Source organism: Eubalaena glacialis, chromosome 3 (genome assembly GCF_028564815.1).
Source record: "Eubalaena glacialis isolate mEubGla1 chromosome 3, mEubGla1.1.hap2.+ XY, whole genome shotgun sequence".
NCBI lineage: Eukaryota > Metazoa > Chordata > Mammalia > Artiodactyla > Balaenidae > Eubalaena > Eubalaena glacialis.
The window spans coordinates 157,083,666-157,103,992 of NC_083718.1; the positions used below are offsets into that span (position 1 = coordinate 157,083,666).

Consider the following 20,327-nt stretch of genomic DNA (forward strand, 5'->3'; position numbering starts at 1 on the left):
AGTCACATGCTCGCAACCTGGCATCGCTGACCTGACCTGGTGATCACCTTTCCACAGCCCTCCCTGCAAGGACACTGTATGCCCCAGGCATGCCCACACTAGTGCCTTGACTCCCTCTGTTTGCCTGGTCCACTCCCTGCACCCCAGGGTTTGTCTTCCATGTTGTTCCTGAGGGATATAATATGCACTATGCCTCCCACTCTCTGTGCAGGCCTGGATACTGGCTGCCATGCTAGTGCTCCGGAGGGCTGCTTTGCTGATTGCTCAGCGGCTATGGACCAGCTCTGGCCGTCTTTTATTGTCATAGTTTATAATTCTATTCAACTTCACCTCTTTAAACCACTGTGTGGTTTCTGTCTCCTGATTAGGTCTAGACTAATATAATGTCCATCAATTAAAAAATTAATATGTAATTTTTGTACGGTTATATAATGGAATACTCTATAGGCAATAAAAATAAATGAACTAACTTCCCATGTATGGTCTGGCACGTTAGGGGTTTAGAGGTTGCTGCTTCATCCTAACAAGTAAAAAGCTGAACAAATCAAACAAACAAACAACTCTTCTCTTCTCTCAGAGAAGTGAAGTCCCAGGGCAAACCACTGCCCCTAAAATGAGAGAGAGAGACAGGCAGATACAGAGTATCACAACTTAACACAGCAGAAACCCCTGTTGGTTCCTCCCTGGGAACCAGTGCCAAGGCAGGAAAACCTGAACTGTAATTGATGAGTTGCTAGAGGCTCAGTGTGCACAACTTTGAGAGTTAAAAACTCCCAGGGGATGCAGTCACAGAGGGGTCCCCACAGTACTTTGAGTTTTACCTACAAGAGTCCTACCAGGTTCTCACAGTGAAGATCTGAGAAAAATCCCCTCAAGTTTCCAGCAGGGGAAGGGGTAAAGGAACCATTTCGAAATAGGCCAGAGCATTCTGTTCTTGCCAAGGTCTGTTCACAGGAGAAACTATTTTTACCAGAGCTTAGCCTTCTGAGGTTTGATCAGAGCCTAACCTACCTGGGAGAGGGGAAATACCTAACTCCAGCACCCTCCAGCCATATCCTATCTAAGGTTGGGAGAGAACTAAGAAGCACTGGTGAAGTTCACAGTTCAAGGGCACAGGCTCACCAAAAGACTGAGGACTGCAGAACACTTCCCCTCTCCCGACACCTTACTACTACATTACTAAAGGCCTATTTATAGTGATTCCTTTTTTTCCTTTTACATCAGGTTTGCTTTTCAACCAAAAATTACAAGGCACTCTAAAAGGCAAAAAACACAGTCTGAAGAGACTGAATAAGCATCAGAACCAGAGTCAGATATGATAGGAATGTGGGAATTATCAGAACAAGAATTTTTTTAAAACTATGATTAATATGCTAAGGGCTTTTTAAAAAATAAATAAATAAATAAATAAATAAATTTATTTGTTTTTGGCTGTGTTGGGTCTTCGTTGCTACGTGCAGGCTTTCTCTAGTTGTGGTGAGCGCGGGCTGCTCTTCATGTGGTGGTGAGTGGGGGGCTACTCTTTGTTGCGGTGCATGTGCTGCTTCTCATTGCGGTGGCTTCTCTTGTTGCGAAGCATGGGCTCTAGGTGTGCGGGCTTCAGTAGCTGTGGCACGCGGGCTCAGCAGTTGTGGCTCGTGGGCTCTAGAGCTCAAGCTCGGTAGTTGTGGCGCACGGGCTTAGTTGCTCCATGGCATGTGGGATCTTTCCAGACAAGGGATCAAACTCATGTTCCCTGCATTGGCAGGCAGATTCTTAACCACTGCGCTACCAGGGAAGTCCCTATGCTAAGGGCTTTAATGGAAAAAGTAGACAACAAGAAGGACAGCTGGATAATATAATCAGAGAGATGGAAATTCTAAGAAAGAATCAGAAATGCTAGATGTCAAAAACACTGTAACAGAATTAAGAATGCCTTTGAAAGGCTCATTAGTGGAACTGACACAGGTGAAAAAAGAATCTCTGACCCTGAGGATATGATACTAGAAACTTCCAATACTAAAAAGCAAAGAGAAAAAAAAAAGAGAGAGACTGAAATTAATAGAACAGAATATCCAAGAACTGTGGGACAACTACAAAAGGTGTAAGACTTGTGTAATGGAAATACCAGAGAAGAAACAGAAGAAATATTTGAAAGAATAATGACTGAGGATCTCCCCAAATTAATGTCAGACACCAAACCACAGATGCAGGAAACTCAGAGAACACAAAGCAGGATTAAATGCCAAAAAAACTACACCTAGGCACATCATATTCAAACTTCGGAAAAATCAAAGATAATGAAAAATCTTGAAAGAAACCAGAGGGTAAAAACATCTTACCTATAGAGGAGCAAAAGATAAGAATTATACCCTTCTTCTCAGACACCATGCAAACAAGAGAGTTGATAGGAAAAAAAACCTCTACCAACCTAAAATTCTGTGCCCTGCAGTACTATCCTTCAAAAGTGAAGGAGAAACTAAGGCTTTCTCAGACAATCAAAAATTGAGGGAATTTGTTGCCAGTAGACCTGCCTTACAAGGAATGTTGAAAGTTCTAAGGGAATTCCCTGAGGGTCCAGTGGTTAGGACTTGGCGCTTTCATTGCCGTGGCCCAGGTTCAATCCCTGGTCAGGGAACTAAGATCCTGCGAGCTGCAGGGCATGGCCAAAAAAAAAGTTCTGAGAGAAGTAAAATGATATAGGTCAGAAACTTGGATCTATATAAAGCATTAGAGAAGGAGTAAGTGAAGGTAAAATTAAAATTTTGATCTTTTATATTCTTCATTGATTTAACAGATAACAGTTTGTTCAAAATAATAATGCAAAAATGTATTCAATTATGTATTCTTATGTGTTTATATGCTTATGGATAAGTGAAATGAATGCCTTCAGTGATACAAAGGATTGGAGGGAGGAATTAGGATTATTTTGTTATTATAAGGAATTTACACCACTGTGAAGCAGTATAATGTTTTTTAAAGTGGATTTGGATCAGTTGTAAATGTACATTGTAAACTCTAAAACAAGCACACACACACAAAAAGGAAAGGAAAATGCAGCTGATATGCTAACAAGGAGAGAGTATGGAATCATCTAAAATGCTCCATTAAGACCACAAAAGAGTAGAAGACAAAAATAGGAACAAAGACCACAGGCAACCAATGGAAAACAGTAGCAAATATGGTAGATACTAATCTAACTATATCAATAATCACCTTAAATATCTATGGTCTAAATTAAAAGATAGAGATTGTCACATAAATTTAAAACAAAAAAACAAGACCCAACTAAGTGTAGTTTACAAGGAAGTCATTTAAAATATAAAGACACATGTAAATTAAAAGCACGTGGATAGAAAAAGAGATATCATCCTAACACTAATCAAAAGAATGTGGAAGTAGGTACATTAATTTCAGACAGCAGACTTCAGAGGAATAAAAGTCATTGAGATAAAGAGGGGCATCATATAATGATAGAGGGGTCAGTATTCCAAGACATCATAATAATCCTTAATGTGCATGCGCCCAACAACAGAGCTTCAAAATACATTAGGCAAAAAACTGTTAGAGCTGCAAGGAGAAATAGATGAATCCACAACTATAGTTGGAGACTTCAACATTCCTCTATCCAAAACTGAAAAATACAGCAGGTAGAAAATCAGTAAGGAGAGAGTTGAAGTCTATGGCATCATCAATCAACTAAATATAATTGACATCTATAGACTACTTCATCCAATAACAGTGGAATACACATTCTTCTCAAGCTCACATGGAACTTTCAACAATACAGGCCACATTCTGGGCCATAAGACACACCTTAACAAATTTAAGAGAAAAGAATTCATACGCCTGCTTTCAGATCACAATGGAATTGAACTAGTAATCAATAACAGAAAGACAACTGGGAAAACCCAAAAATACTTGGAGATTAAACAACATAGTTCAAAATAACATATGGGTCAAAGAAGAAATCTCAACAGAAATTTTAAAATATTTTTAACTAAATGAAAATGAAAACGCAGCTTATCAAAATTTGTGGAATGGGCAATATAGGGGTGGGGGAGTGGGAGTGGGAGATATAAACTACTGGGTGTAAGACATGCTACAAGGGGGACTTCCCTGGCAGTCCAGTGGTTAAGACTCTGTGCTTCCACTGCAAGGAGCACAGGTTCGATCCCTGGTTGGGGAACGAAGATCCTGCATGGCCAAAAAAAAAAAAGATAGGCTACAAGGATGTATTGTACAACATGGGAATATAGACAATATTTTATAGTAACTGTAAATGGAGTGTAACCTTTAAAAATTGAATATTAATTAATTAAGGAAGATCTAAGATTAATCATCTACGCCTTCACCTTAAGAAACCAGAAAAAGAGCAAATTAAATCTAACATAAGCAGATGAAAAGAAATAACCAATAGCAGAGCAGAAATCAATAAAATTGGAAACAGGAAATCAATAGAGAAAATCAACAAAACCAAAAGCTGGTTCTTTGAAAAGATCAACAAAATGGACATGCCTCTAGCCAGGCTAACTAAGGGAAAAAAGAGAGAAGACACAAGTCACTACCATCAGAACAGATGCTATATCACTACAGATTCCATGGGCATTAAAAGAATAATAAAGGAATATTATGAACAACTCTATGCCCACAAATTTGATACCCAGGTTAAATACACCAATTATTTTAACACAAAATCTGCCAAATCTCACATAAGAAGAAACAGACAATCTGAATAGGCTTATATCTATTAAAGAAATTTAATCAATAATGAATAATCTTCCAAAACAGAAAGCACCAGGCCCAGATAGGTTCGCTTGTGAATTCTACCAAACATTCAAAAAGAAATTATACCAACTCTCCAGAATCTCTTCCAGAAGACAGAAGTGGAGGGAACACTTCCTAACTTATTCTATGAGGCCATTATCCTAACACCAAAACCAGGCAAAGACATTATGAGAAAACTACAGACCAGTATCTCTCATGAACATGGATACAAAATCCTTAACAAAATATTAGCAAATCCAATCCAACAATGCATAAAAGGAATTATACACCATAACTAAGTAGGATTTAATCCCAGGTATGCAAGGCTGGTTCAACATTTGAAAATCAATTAATGTAATCCATCATATCAACAGCTAAAGAAGCAAAATCAAATGATCATATCAACAGATGCAGAAAAAGCATTTGACAAAATCCAGAACACATTAAAGAAAAAAAAAACTTTCAGTAAATTAGGAATAGAAGGGAAGTTCCTCAATTTGATAAAGAACATCTACAAAAAAACTACAGCTAACATCATATTTAATGGTGAGAAACTTCAAGCTTTCCTGCCAAAATCAGGAAAATGGAATGTTTTCCATTACCATTGTTTTCCAACATCGTACTGGAAGTTCCAGCTAATGCAATAAGATAAGAAAAGAAATTAAAAGGTATACAGATTGGGAAGGAAGGAGGTATAAACTGTCTTTGTTTGCAGATGACATGATGGCCTATGTAGAAAATCTGAAAAAAAAAAAAATCAACAAAAATCCTCTGAAACTCTTTTTTTTTTTTTTCTCTGAAACTCTTAAGTGATTATATCAAAGTTGCAGGATTCAAGGTTACTATACAGAAGTCAACACTTTATACCATCAATGAACAAGTGGAATTTGAAATTAAAAACATTACCAATCACATTAGCACCCCAAAAATGAAATACTTAGGTATAAATCTAACAAATTATATATGTACAAGATCTACATGAGGAAAACTTCAAAACTCTGATGAAAGATATCAAAGAAGAACTACATAAATGGAGAGAGATTCCATGTTCATGGATAGGAAGACTCAATACTGTCAAGATGTCAGCTCTTCCCACTCCATCTATAGATTCGACGCAATCCCAAATCAAAATCTCAACAAATTATTCTGTGGATGGACAAACTGATTCTAAAGTTCATATGCAGAGGCAAAAGATCCAGGATAGCCAACTCAATACTGAAGAAGAAAACAGAGTTGTAAGACTGTTATTACCCAACTCAAGACTTACTATAAAGCTACAGTAATCAAAACGGTGTGGTATTAGAGAAAGAACAAATAGATTAATGGAACAGAACAGAAACAGAATAGAGAGCCAGAAACAACCCACATCAGTTAAATATACTTAACTGATGTCTGACAAAGGAGCAAAAGTAATACAATAGAAAAAAGACAATCCTTCCAACAAATAGTGCTACAATGACTGTATAGCCACATGCAAAAAAAGAATAGTCACAGACCTTCATAAAAATGATCTCAAAATGGATCACAAACCTAATCATGAAACACAAAACTATAAAACTCCTAGAATATAACATAGGACTGAACCTTGATGACCTTCGGCAGGACAATGACATTTCAGATGCAATACCAGATGCACAATCCATGAAAGAAATAATTGATAAGTTGGTCTACATTAAAATGAAAAACTTCTGCTCTGCTAAAGAGAATGAGAAAACAAGCCACAGGCTAGGGGAAATACTTGCAAGAGACATCTGATAAAGGACTGTTATCCAAAAATACACAAAAAACCACTTAAAACTCAACAATAAGAAAACAAACAACCTAAGACTAGTGGATGTCAGGGGTTGGGGGAGGGACTGATGAATAGACAGGACATAGGGGATTTTTAGGGCAGTAAAACTACTCTGTATGATACTACAATGATAGATACATGTCATAATACATTTGTCAAAACCCATATAATGTACACCAAGAGTGAATCCTAATGTAAACTATGGGTTTTGGGTAATAATCATGTGTCAACGTAGGTTCATCAGTTGTAACAAATGTGCCACTCTGGTGCTGGATACTGATAGTGGGGAGGCTGTACATGTGTGGGGACAGGTATATGGGAACTCTGTACTCTCTGCTCAATTTTGCCGTGAATCTAAAACTGCTCTAAAAAACAGTTTATTAATTAAAAGAAAAAAACAATAAACTAGGAAGGTTCCATTTCCAGAATGGCTAAGTAAGTGCCTACTGAATTGACCTTACTGTAGTTATAATCTAATTATATATAGTAAACATTTAATATTGAACTGAACTGTATAGAATAAATGAACCTACTTTCAAATCAACAGGCCCCATATTATTCAACATATTCCAGACTTTACAGTGAAAATAAAGAGTCTTAGTATACCCTGTGGACCCAAATATCAGGATGTATAAATTTTAGAATTAATCTGATATGAAGTTTGATCTGTATGGAACAATTAATGCTGCCTTTCTCAACATCTGGTTAAGTATAGAGTCTACAGCCATGAACTGGGCTTTTACATCAATTCTTCCTCCCTGTATCTGAGGCCTGCCTAGATTTTCTGCATTAATTTAAGGAGAGATGATGATGATGATAGCTAACATTTATGGAGTACTAAGCATGTTATACATATTAACACAAGGCTAGAGTCCACAGACCCAGGCAGGCTGAAAAAGCCAGATGATGTTCTCAATCAAAGCCCCTTGAGTAGGGAAGCCTTAGTCCTAAACTCTGTCAGGAATCTAAATAGCATCTCAGAGAGAAGTTGCAAGTAGTAATTACTACCTAGCACTCACAATACAGTTGAGAAACTATGTTCAAGGTCTAGACATGCTAAATTAATTTCTATATGATAAAAAGGCCAAGTCAGATATATGCTGAGTTTTTACAAAGTTCATGACTAGAATTCACTATCTGAGCTAGCACCTAACCCAGTCAATTCTGAGGGAAAGTACCTAAGCACAACGAGAGCTTTGCTTTAAAAGCCAAGGGCAGCAATGGCTTCCTATGGGTCCAAGCCTGCTCTATTTCCATTATCTCCAGGTCTGGAACTTCCACTGTAAACAGAATAGCAGTGAACAGTGTTGCAGAGCAACAACTCCTTCAACAAAGCTGAGTTCCCTGGTCTGGCTCCCCTGGGATTTAAGAATACGTGTCTAGACCAAAATACATGACTAACCCAAATGAGGTCTTCTGCCTCATAATTTTTATATATTCCTTAGTCAGAGGCAAGTAAATCAGTCCTTACACTGCCTGGAAGAGCCCATAATTCAGATGGAGCAAAGTCTGAATGCATGAGATCACTGATTTCACATATTGGAATTGAAGCAAATGTCAACATGAAACAAACAGTCCTCTCACTTTTGTTGACTCCTGTTGTAACAGAGGGAAAGTTGTTAGGAGTCCCATAAGGCAGAAAACCGTCTCTGTGAGCCCTAATTCTTGGGCATGATAGGACAAAATGTTAATGGAGCCCTCATCACATGGCCCCAGATGACTGGAGCCATAATACACTCTCAACACACCAGAACAGAGGCAGTAGACCCAGGATATGTACAAGACCAAAAGGACTGTTGACAGGTCAAGGCAAGAAATAACTAAGAGTCAAAAACAGACTGAACACATTCTCCCATGGAAAGCATGCCCATGAGCCCTGTATGCTTCAGTCAGCCACGTGAAGTGACAACGTAGTACGTTGAACCTCATAAAGTGAGAAGTAGGAAAGAAATTGGGCATCTGTGCCCACTCTTTTATTCCACCTTTCTTAATCTTCAAGCACTCACCTGTATGGCCATGGAGTGGTGAGTGTGGCCGTGGTAGTGTAGGTGATGTGCTAGAGGTCACAATCAAACTCTTGCGGTTACTTGTCCGACAACTGCAATGAAAACACAAACGTCAGTTATAACAGGGTTGCATCATGGGCCCAGAGAACTTGAATGGCTATCGAGGAAAAAAAGAGTGACATCATTCCATGAGCTGAGCAGTATAATACTTTAAACTGAACTGGCTCAGCAATTACTGTTTGCACAGTGAGATTTCATAATTCACTGTGTTCCATCTTGGAATAACTTTTGTCACTGTCTTGACTTTTATCTTGTATTGCCACTGCACTTTTCCAACGTGTAGGTTTTGCTTCCTAAGCAAATACCCAAGGAGCTCCTTAAACGTAACAACCATGTCTTAAATGGTATCTAATGAAGAATGACCACTGCAAATTTGATTCAGAAAACAAAAAACATGAGTCATAAATATTCTCATATCTCATAAAAATTAATGTTCTTGCCATAAAAATGAAACTATTAACTTAATCTATAAAACTTATCTTTTAAAAACTGCTTAATCAATGGATATTTACATATCCATTCTCATTTCACCATAAATTAAGTAATATTCTCTTTTCACCATAAATTTCAGAACAGGCCTGTGTTCCTTCTACAAAGTTGGCTTTCCTTTACATGTTAATGGCTGAGGCTTTTTCTTGAGACTGGAGAAAGCCAAATCATGATGAAAGGCCATTTCATGCTGTACCTGCTATTGAAAAGTGTGTATAAATTTATTTGAAAGTCAGCCCATCTTTCTTTTTTAAAAATATTTATTTATTTATTTATTTGGCCGCATCAGGTCTTAGTTGCGGCATGCAGAATCTAGTTCCCTGACCAGGGATTGAACCTGGGCCCCCTGAATTGGGAGCGCAGTCTTAGCCACTGGACCACCAGGGAAGTCCCCAGCCCATCTTTTAAAGGCATTAAAGAAGCCTGTCATTTATATTCATCCAAACAAATATTTACTGAACACCTACTATGCACCAGGCACCGTTCTAGGTGCTAGGGAAGTAGTAGGGAACAAGAGGAATTATCTGTCCTCAAACTGGAGTGAAAAGTGCTATGAAGAAAGAGAGAGAGAATGTTCAAGAAACAGCAAAGAAGTCAAGTAGGTGGCAGGAAGGGAGAATGACAGGAAAAGAAGTAGGTTATAGAAACTATGGGTATAGGCCACAGCCAGACTCTGTAGGGCTGGAAGACTACTGCAAAGAACCACTGGAAATGTGATAAGGAACCGCTGGAAGGACTGTGATCAATCTCAAGAGATTATGATTAGAAATGATAAGCAACTTTCCCTAAGATACCATCAGGACTAATCTAATCATGTCTCACACCCCCTCCTTACCCCCGTTACCATCAAATGCCCAAGACTTCCATCTCTAATTTGATATAGTCTCTACTCCTTGATCTTTAAAAAAAGCTTGCCCTCTGCCTCCCTGAACTCAGTCTGTCATCAGCAAACTCTATATCCTTAACTTCTTTTCTCAACATTCAGTTTAAATTCTAGCTCTAACTGAAACCTTGCTATCCCCCAGGACACCACAGTCCTGGTGAAATCCCAATCCTTTTAAACCCAACTTTCCATCTATTTTGCAACTGCACTTGGGCAGCTAAAGGTGAATGAAGAAAAATCCAAAATCATGCTGGCTGGTGTTTCTTTATGTTTATGATGATAAATATCAAGTGGGTCCATACTACATCTACCTAGGCAACGTGCTCTCTCTCCAAGACAACTAATTCAGAAATTCTCCCCAAACCTCTAGCACTCCTTCCCCAAATCCTACCCTCATCTGCTGACTTTGCTTTTTATTCAACTAGGGGTAAAAACAATCAACACAAAAAGAAGTACTACATATTTCTGCTACAAAAATCCATTAGCCTGGGACTTCCCTGGTGGCGCAATGGTTAAGAATCTGCCTGCCAACGCAGGGGACACAGGTTTGATCCCTGGCCTGAGAAGATCCCACATGCCGTGGAGCAACTAAGCCGGTGCGTCGCAACTACTGAGCCTGCGCTCTAGAGCCCACGAGCCACAACTACTGAAGTTCGCGCGCCTAGAGCCCGTGCTCCACAACAAGAGAAGCCACCGCAATGAGAAGCCCACACACTGCAATGAAGAGTAGCCCCCGCTCGCCGCAACTAGAGAAAGCCTGTGCGCAGCAAAGAAGACCCAACATAGCCAAAAATATAAAAGTAGCCATTAAAAATCTATTACCCTAAATCTGTGTCCATATACTGTACTTTCCCATCTGTAACAGCAGAAGGAAAGACCATGTTCCTATCAAAGTCAACTCCCCCAACTCCCTATTCAAGAAGTCTGTACCTGCACTGTCCTCCTTTTATGAATTTTTACTTCCTAATGGATCATTCTCATCATCATAAAAATATGCTGTCATTTCTCATATCTCAAGAAAATAAGAAAAAAACTTTCATAGACCTCTCCCAACTTGCCTGTTTCTTTGCTCCCCTGTTTGGGAAAAATCCCATGCAGGGATTCTGTACTTGTCATCTTCATACCCTCATTTCCTATTCTCTCTTTAACCCACTCTAGACTATACAAACATCCTCATCTTTCTTGCCTGTTATCAAGGTCACCACTGACAACAGGCAATTCTCAGTCCTTGTCTTACGTAACCTCTCAACATCATTCGACAGTTATAACTCCCTCTTCTAAAAAACAAATTGGGATATAATTTATATTCAATTATTCAATTAAGTGTTCTGTTCAATGAACCTTGAACAACTGTATACGTTCATATAACACATCCAAAACAAAAGTCAGAATAATTCTATTACCCCAGAAAGTCCCCATGTGTCCCTTCCAGTCAATCCCCCAACTACTTTCTTCTATCACCATAAATTAATTTTGTTTTGCTGGATTTCCTATAAGTAGAATTATACACTATGTATTTTTTTGTGTTTGACTGCTTTTGTTCAACCTAACATCTGTGTAACTTTTCTTGAGATACTTCTTTATTTAGCTTCTAGGACATGAGGCTTTCCTGGCCTTCTTCTAGCTCACTAGCTGCTCACTTTTCATTCCCCTTTGCTAGTTCCTTCTCTTCCTGATCTCTAAACCATTTAGTACTACTCTGGGGCTCAAATGTGGAATATCTTTTCTTCTTTCCCTGCACTCACTCCCTAAATGATTTTTTCCTGTATTATAACTTTAAATCTATGATGTTGATGATACCCAGCTTTTTATTGCTAACTCTGTGCTCTTACCTCTGAGTGTGAGACTCATAGCCAAATACCTACTTGACATCTCTAACTGGATGTCTAAAAGGCATCTCAAACTTAACAACAGAGTTAGTGAATTTCTCTCTAAAACCTGCTAACTCCTCCCTATCTATTTCATTACATGGCACCACCATTCATCCAGATGCTCAGGCAAGTCCTTCAGGCAGAAGGAACATGATACTAGATGGAAATCTGGATCCACATAAAGAAAAGCACCAAAAATGGTAAATGTGTGGGTAAATATAAATCACTTGTTTTTATTTTTAAAATCTCTTCTTGGGACTTCCCTGGCAGACCAGTGGTTAAGACTCTGCGCTTCCACTGCAAGGGGCACGGGTTCAATTCCTGGTCAGGAAACTAAGATCCTGCAAGTTGCGCGGCGCAGCCAAAAAAAAAAAAATCTCCTCTTGAATTTTAAAGGAAATATAATAATTTACTGTGGGGTTTACAACATATGTAGATATAAAATGTAGGTCAGCCACAGCAGCAAGGCTGGAAGGGAAGAATGGACGTAAACTATTGTGAGGCTCTTACATTAAGTATGAAGCGGTATAATACGACTTGAAGATAAACTAAAAGTTAAAATTTTATATTATAAACACTAATGCAACTACTACAAAAGAAAAACAAACAAAAAAAAGGAAATAAAATGGTCTCATAAAAAATACTCAGTCTAAAAGAAGGCAGAAAAAGAAGTAAGAACAAGTACAGTTGGCCCACACAGAAAACAGACAGCAAGAGAACAGATTTTAACCCAATTACACTAATAATCACATAAAATGTAAATGTTCTAAATACATATTTAATTAAGACAAAGACTGTCAGATTGGATAAAACAGCAGGACCCAACTATATGTTGTTTATTACTTGTGACAGCCAAAAAACTAGAAATCACCTCAAATGTCTACTAATAGATGAAGGATAAACAAATCATAATATATCCATACAATGGACTACTACTCATCAATAAAAAGGAATGAACTATTGATTCACACAATAAATGAATCTCAAAATAATTATGCTAAAACCAAGAAGCTAGACATAAAAGAGTACATACTGAACAATTCCATTTATATAAAATTCAAGAAAACACTAACTAATCTAGAGTGACAGACAAAAGATTAGTGGTTCCTGACCAGAGGCAGGGGAGGTATTATAACAAGGCATAAGGAAATTTGGGAGAGTTATAGTTATGTTTACTGTCTTGACTGTACTAATGGTTTCAGAGATGCATACATGTATCAAGACCCATTAAATTGTACATTTTAAACATGTACAGTCTATTATATTTCAATCATACTTCAATAAAGCTATAAAATTTTTTCAATATAAATAATATCAAAGTCACTCTTCTGCTTAAAATTCTCCCTGTCTCACTGAGAATAAAAGTCAATGTTCTTACAATGGCCGACAAGTTTTACGCGGTCTGGATCTCCATTACCTCTTTCCCTCCTACTCACTCTATTCCAGTCACATGGGCCTCCGCACTGTTCTTAGAATATGCCAAGCGTGCCACTGCCTCAGGGCCTTTACAAAGGAAGCTTCCTTTGTCTGTTTCCCTCATGGCTTGCTCCCTCACCTCTTTCAGGTCTTTGCTCAAGTACAATCTCCTGAATGGATTTTCCTTTGACCATTCTATTTAAAAAGGTAACACCCGCCCTCCCAAACACTCTTTTCCTCCTTTCCTGATATATTTTCCTCAATAGCACTTACTGTTATCTAACATACTATGGATTTTGCATTCATTCTGTTTGTTGTCTCTCCTCCCATTAGAATCTTAAGCTCTATGAGATCAGGGGCTTGCACAATCTTTGCTTACTGCTGTATTTCTCAGTGCCTAGAATTCAGCCTGGCACATGGCAGACTCAATAAATATTTGTTAAATGGATGAATGGATGAGTATAATTTGTTACGAGAATTATAATAAAAGAGGATATTTGTACATGTGGCATCTGTAAGGTATATCAAACCACTATGTCTAAACTCCTTTTGTATAAAAACTAAGATCTCTTAAAACTGCAGGGACAGGACTTCCCTGGTGGTGCAGTGGTTAAGAATCCGCCTGCCAATGCAGGGGACACGGGTTCGAGCCCTGGTCCGGGAAGATCCCATGTGTCACTGAGCAACTAAGCCCGTGAGCCACAACTACTGAGCCTGTGCTCTAGAGCCCGTGAGCCACAACCACTGAGCCCGCATGCCACAACTACTGAAGCCCGCACGCCTAGAGCCCATGCTCCACAACCAGAGAAGCCACCGCAATGAGAAGCCCTTGCACCACAACCAAGAGTAGCCCCCGCTCACTGCAGCTAGAGAAAGCCCGCGTGCAGCAACGAAGACCCAAGGCAGCCAAAAATAAATTAATTAATTAATTTTAAGAAAAAGAAAACAGAAAGATCAATAGTCTGTAATAACCTATATGGGAAAAGAATCTGAAAAAGAATGGATATATGTATAATTGAATCACTGTGCTTAAAAAAAAACCTGCAGGGACAGATAATTGATTCTAATTTCATTTGTCATGATCTTATTAAAATTTAAATTAAATACAAAACACTAAAGATCATATTTCCAGGCCACATGCCTTTGTATGAAGGTACATATAATCTCACTTGGCAAATCTGCAACAGCTGCCAGGGGAAAAAAAGGTCAGATACCCTGGTACAGATGCCACAACTCAGCTGAGATCCAAGACAAGGAACTGCTTAATTTTTCCATTTCAACAAGCACTGGCCATTGCCCCCAGGATTCTAGAAGTTAAAGGGCAGGTCTTCATTTTTTCATTTCAGAAGATTAAAGTACCAGATGTTTACAGAGTCAGCCACACTAACTCTCAGCTGATGGAAGGTAACCTGGAAGCTCCCTGAGCTGATGTTCTGCTAACCACTGCAAGGACTGGGTTAAACTAGACTGCTGCCCACCACCATGCCAGTCACTTGGTCACTCAGAGCAAGGCCTGGCATTTCATCTTCCTACTTGCTTTACCATGGTCACCCCTCCATGGATAGTGGGAGCAAGGACTAAAGCACCTGTGCAATCTCTGTGAAACTGTTGAATTGTGGCCATATTTGAAGAGTTCCCAGCCTTCAAAAATCCCTTCCCCCAGCAACTAGCAGGTACTCAAATTTGAGCCCCTGCAGGAGCTGCCGTAAATTTATTTAGTTAGTCTGTTTCCCAGTCTGAAGGAATATAGAATTCGGGGTAGGATGCATGGTTGCAGACCCCTCAGGGTCGCTAATCTCCAATCTGTCAATTCCAGAAGTCCAGCTGCTCCTAGGAATCCAAGCACTCGGTAATGAATTGACTTGCACTTGGCTATTCCTTTCAGAATTCAGAATGAGGAAAAGACCACTTTTGTTTCATTAAGTGTGATCAATACAATAGACAAGAATTTGGGTCCATTTTAAGGTCAAGCACTTCCAGGTGTTATTTCAGAATAACAACCAGAATGATGTCCCTGTAAAGACTGAGAAGCTAGAGTGGGAGAAAATGCATGTTCTCTCAGTAAATAAAGGGTGCTGCTTGGAGATAAATCCATTATTTGTCTTTTGCCTGGGTTATTTCAACAGCCTCCTAACTAGTCTCTCTGGTTTATTCCTGTCTCCTATTGCCAGTCTGTTCTCAACACAAGCAGCCACAGTGATCCTTTTAAGGCATAAACCAGATGATTTTACTCATTTGCCCAAAACCTTGCAAAGGCTGCTAATTTCACACAGAAACACCAAGCTACTTGGACCAATGCACTAACTGTTCCCTTCACTTGGAATGCCCTTCCCCACCTATACAATGGCAAATATCCCATACCTCCTTCAGTGTCACCTTCCACATTTCCCTATGTAACACTGTGACCTGCCCCTGAGAATCCCCCTTACTCTGCCTTTTTTGGGGATGGCAGCTCTCTTTGGATTAATAAAGTATTTTTTAACTTCTACTCCATTGGTTTGGAAATTATATACTGTTGTGTGTTTTTTTTTTAAATTTATTTATTTTTGGCTGTGTTGGGTCTTCGCTGCTGTGCGAGGGCTTTCTCCAGTTGCGGCGAGCGGGGGCCACTCCTCACCGCGCTGCGCGGGCCTCTCACTGTCGCGGCCTCTCCCGTTGTGGAGCACAGGCTCCAGACGCGCAGGCTCAGTAGTTGTGGCTCACGGGCTCAGTTGCTCCGCGGCATGTGGGATCTTCCCAGACCAGGGCACGAACCCATGTCCCCTGCATTGGCAGGCAGACCCCCAACCACTGTGCCACCAGGGAAGCCCCTGTGTTTTTTTTAAAACGTAGTTATTGTTATTAAGCTTTTAATAGGTATTCTTGTCTTAACAAGAGTCTAAGTCTTAGGTCTAAGGTTAGCTAGCATCTCAACCCTCGCTTCTAAACAAAATTAGATCTTGGGACTTCTTTGGTGGCACAGTGGTTAAGAATCTGCATGCCAATACAGGGGACATAGGTTCGATCCCTGGTCCGGGAAGATCCCACATGCTGCGGAGCAACTAAGCCTGTGCGCCACAACTACTGAGTCTTCGCTCTAGAGCCCACGTGCCACAACTACTGAGCCTGCGTGCTACAACTACTGAAGCCCATGAGCCTAGAGCCTGTGCTCTGTAACAAGAGAAGTCACCACGATGAGAAGCCAGTGCACCGCAAGGAAGAGTAGTCCCCGCTCGCCGCAACTGGAGAAAGCCCGCGCACAGCAACAAAGATCCAACGCAGCCAAAAATAAATAAATAAAATAAATAAATTTTTTAAAAATTAGATCTTAACTCCAATTCTCCCCACCCCTTCCAACTTACATGTTATTTGGTCCAGTGGTTCAGGTCTATCTTGCTTTTATAATGCCAAATTAGTAATTCTTATTGTTTCATACAATAATTGCTTGCTTTGATTTACTCATACTTTCCAATTTCTTTGCTCAGCATTCCCTCTTGGATCTCACAACTTTTGTCTTTCTTCTTTTCTAAGTGATTATTTCACTGAGAATCTGATATTGATAAACCTTCTCAATTTCACTGTTTGTCTGAAAATGGCTTTATTTTTCTCAGTGACTTCCAACGATAATTACACAGGTATGGAATTCTACAACCTCTTGTTGGGAGTAACTTTTTTCTCAATATCTTAAAGATATTATTCCATTGTCTTACGGCTCCTGCTATTGCTATTGAGAAGCTTGCTCTTAGGATTGCTGTTCTTTTGTAGTTAATTTTTCTTTTCTCTCTCGCTGCTTTGTTTTTTTAAACCATAATTTTTTAGATATATTCACATACCATAGAATTCAACCTTTTAAAGTGTATAATTTAGTGGTTTTTAGTACACTCACAAGGCTGTGCAACTGCCACTGCTAATTCCAGAACATTTTCATTATCCCCCAAAGAACCCCTGTACCCATAAAGCGGTCACTCTCCATCCCCATCTTTCCTACCCCCTTTCCCAGGCAACCACCAAAGTACTTTGTCTCTATGGATTCCACCTATTCTGGATATTTCAAATAAATGGAATCATATATCATGTGGCCTTGAGCCTGGCTTCTTTCGCTTAGCATGTTTTCAAGATTCATCCATGTTGAAGTATTTGTCAGTATTTCATTTCTTTTTATGGCTGAATAATATTCTATTGTGTGAAGAATATACAACATTTTATTTATCCATTCATAAACTGATGGACAATTTGGGTTGCTTCTACTCTTTAGATATTTTAAATGATGTTGCTATGAATATTTGTGTATTTGTGTGTATATTATGTTTTCAATTTTCTTAGGTAAACTTCCTTGCTGAACTCATTCATTAGAGCTCTTTTAGCTTTTGTGGATTCTTGAGGGTTCTCTAGTTCCTTTGAAGACCTCTGTTTTTTGGTTCTGAAATTTTACTGCAATGTACCTAGATGGACATTTATTTTTACCTATTGTGCTCCATGATGTTATTCTGGTTTCTAATCAATTCTGGAAGGTCTCAATCATTATTTCCATGAATACTGCCTTTCCCCCATTTCTCTATATTCTGTTGGACCTTATTATTGTATGCTCCATATTTCTTAGTTCTCATTCATATTTTACATCTTTCCATCTCTGTGCTGCACTTCAGATAAAATTTTAGTAGCTTTGTCCACAGCTCTACTATATAACCTGACTACTGAGTTTTCAAATTCAATGTTACAATGTATTTAATTCCTTGAATTCTAATTGTCATTTTTTTCAAAATATGCCTGATCTTTTAAAATTAAATGTCTTTTGTTCTCGCATTTTTGTCTCCATTTATATTTTTATTCACTTTACATACACTTATTTTACAGTTTTCATTCATAATGCTACTTTCTAAAGTTCTTAGGGTCTAATCTTACTGTTTCTTTTTTCTTCTGATTTTTACGTGTGGTGGACTGCTTCCTTGTATGGTCTATAGTTTTGTATGGTAAACTCACCTTTATTTAGTGTGGCTTTATGGGACTCTTGTGCTACCTGATTTGAAGATATGTCTTTAAAAATTTTTTGAATTTGTTTCTGACAGATTTGTCAGAGTTATTTACAGCCCAGAATCAGCTCTTAAGACCATACATATGGTATAAACTCCAGGCCTCAAATTCAGTTGAATAAAGGTCTATAGTTTAAAATTCTCAAGGAGACTTTTTTTATTTCTTATTAAGAGCCTACTTAAAACCTAGATGAGATTAAAGAACTTCCTTTCATCTCTCCATGTCAGTGGGCAAACTGTTTTCCTAGTGCATTCCTACACTGAGGGTAAAGGCCTTTGAGTGTCCTAATTATGTGTGGGGTCTCAATTCTACCCTAATTTAGGGTCTCCCTACCCTAAACAAGCCCAAGGCCTCATCCTTTTTCCCCTAACGGATATCAAGACTAATATAATATACCTCCTCCCTGGCCCTCTTTCTTGGAAGTCCCAACACTGATTCCCACTGTTGAGGCGTTGTTTTCTCTCTTAGATTTAGGTCACTTGGGATTTTCCTCACATTCTACTGAATTTAGCTATGCATTTAAAACAATAATCATAATAGCTAGCATTTATTAAGTGCTAACTGGGCACTGTTTAAAGCATTGCATGTAGTATCTCACACCCTATGAAGCAGGTACTACTATAATCCACTTTATACAGACAAGGAACCTGAAACAGAGAGGCTAAGTAGCTTGCCCTAGGTCACAATAATGTACCAATAATTTTTGAAAGCCTAATGTAACTTATTTTCTCTTTGCCCTAGGACTTTCTTAATGTGGGTCTCCATCCTAAAGATGATTCAGAAGGCACATATCCAGAAAAACAAGGGCATTTTGCATAATTTGACTAACTTCATGGGAGAGAAAATGGATGGACAGATAGGTTATTAAGAACTACCTTAGGCGGGCATCTAACGTATAGCATGGTGGCTATGATTGGCAATATCGTATCATATACTTGAAAGCTGCTGTGAGAGTAGAGCTTTAATTTTCTCACCATAATAACAACAACAAAATGATAATTATGTGAGGTGAAGGATGTGTTAACTAACCATATTGTGGTAAACATTTCACAATATATATGTGTATCAAATCATCACATTGTACAGCTTAAACTTACACAATATTAAATGTCAATTATACCTCAATGAAGCTGGGAAAAAAGGAAGAAAAAAAAAAAACTACCTTAGGGATTGGAACAGAACTTTGACAGAGTTCCACAACTGAGTTCTCCAGTTTCCACAAATACTGGAGAGGAGACCGGCTATGGCAGAGACTCAGCCAAGACTATGCTCTCACCAAATTCTTTAATCATGACCATCTTGGCTACCATTGTCAACATCAACAAGGTACAGCAAAGAACTCTCTTGATCCAGACAAAATACAAAGAGGTACAGATTATCTCTACACTGGCCAATCCTGAATCCTTTCACTGTGTTACAGAACAAAAGACCAGCAACAATGCAAAGGAAGCATGATTCAGCTCCTGGCAGAATATAATAGCCAGGCGTAAAAGTCTCAGCAACATGGTCCTGCAACAATACTAACTTACAGTGAAAAGAAATAAATTTACCTCTAAAGCTCAAATGCCAATGTCCAAGGTACCACCATGGATTAAACAGACCCATAATGCTTGGAATGAATCAAGTTTTAAAGTAAAAAACATGAGGAAAGTGGGTAACTGGCTAAATGTAAGCCAGTGCAATCTCCTTCCCCGGAATCATGTGACATAGTGGGAAGTTTCCCTAACAGGGCAGCAGCAACATGTCCCCAACCCCAGTCTCAAGACGAAAAAAAGAGTTGTGCTCACCACCTAGAAAACTAGATAGTTCTGTCATTGCTGACTGTAGTTGATGTTCACATTCCCAGAGTTCTACCTGAATAAACCTGGCAGAGAAATTTAAAAGCCCTAGAGTGGGCAATGCTTCAGAATTTGTGTATTCTAAGTGTGTCTATATTTCCAGTGCCCAGGACAGTGGCTGATACACAGTTATTATTGTTTGGATAACTAATGAATGGGAGAGAATGGTCCTGTAATGCATTCTTAAAGCAGTGCATTTCTTGGTGATAAAAGGAA

The 20,327-nt window shown here is 38.8% G+C and overlaps 1 protein-coding gene across 4 annotated transcripts in view; it reads right to left on the reverse strand.

The window, feature by feature from the left end:
• MAST2 (microtubule associated serine/threonine kinase 2) overlaps nucleotides 1-20,327 on the reverse strand; it is a 250,452-nt gene that overhangs the window by 44,105 nt on the left and 186,020 nt on the right. For all 4 annotated transcript variants that reach the window (XM_061184277.1, XM_061184276.1, XM_061184275.1 and 1 more), the window contains one exon: nucleotides 8,545-8,636. In XM_061184277.1, coding sequence (XP_061040260.1) covers nucleotides 8,545-8,636 — 92 coding nt within the window. The remainder of the gene's footprint in view (nucleotides 1-8,544; nucleotides 8,637-20,327) is intronic.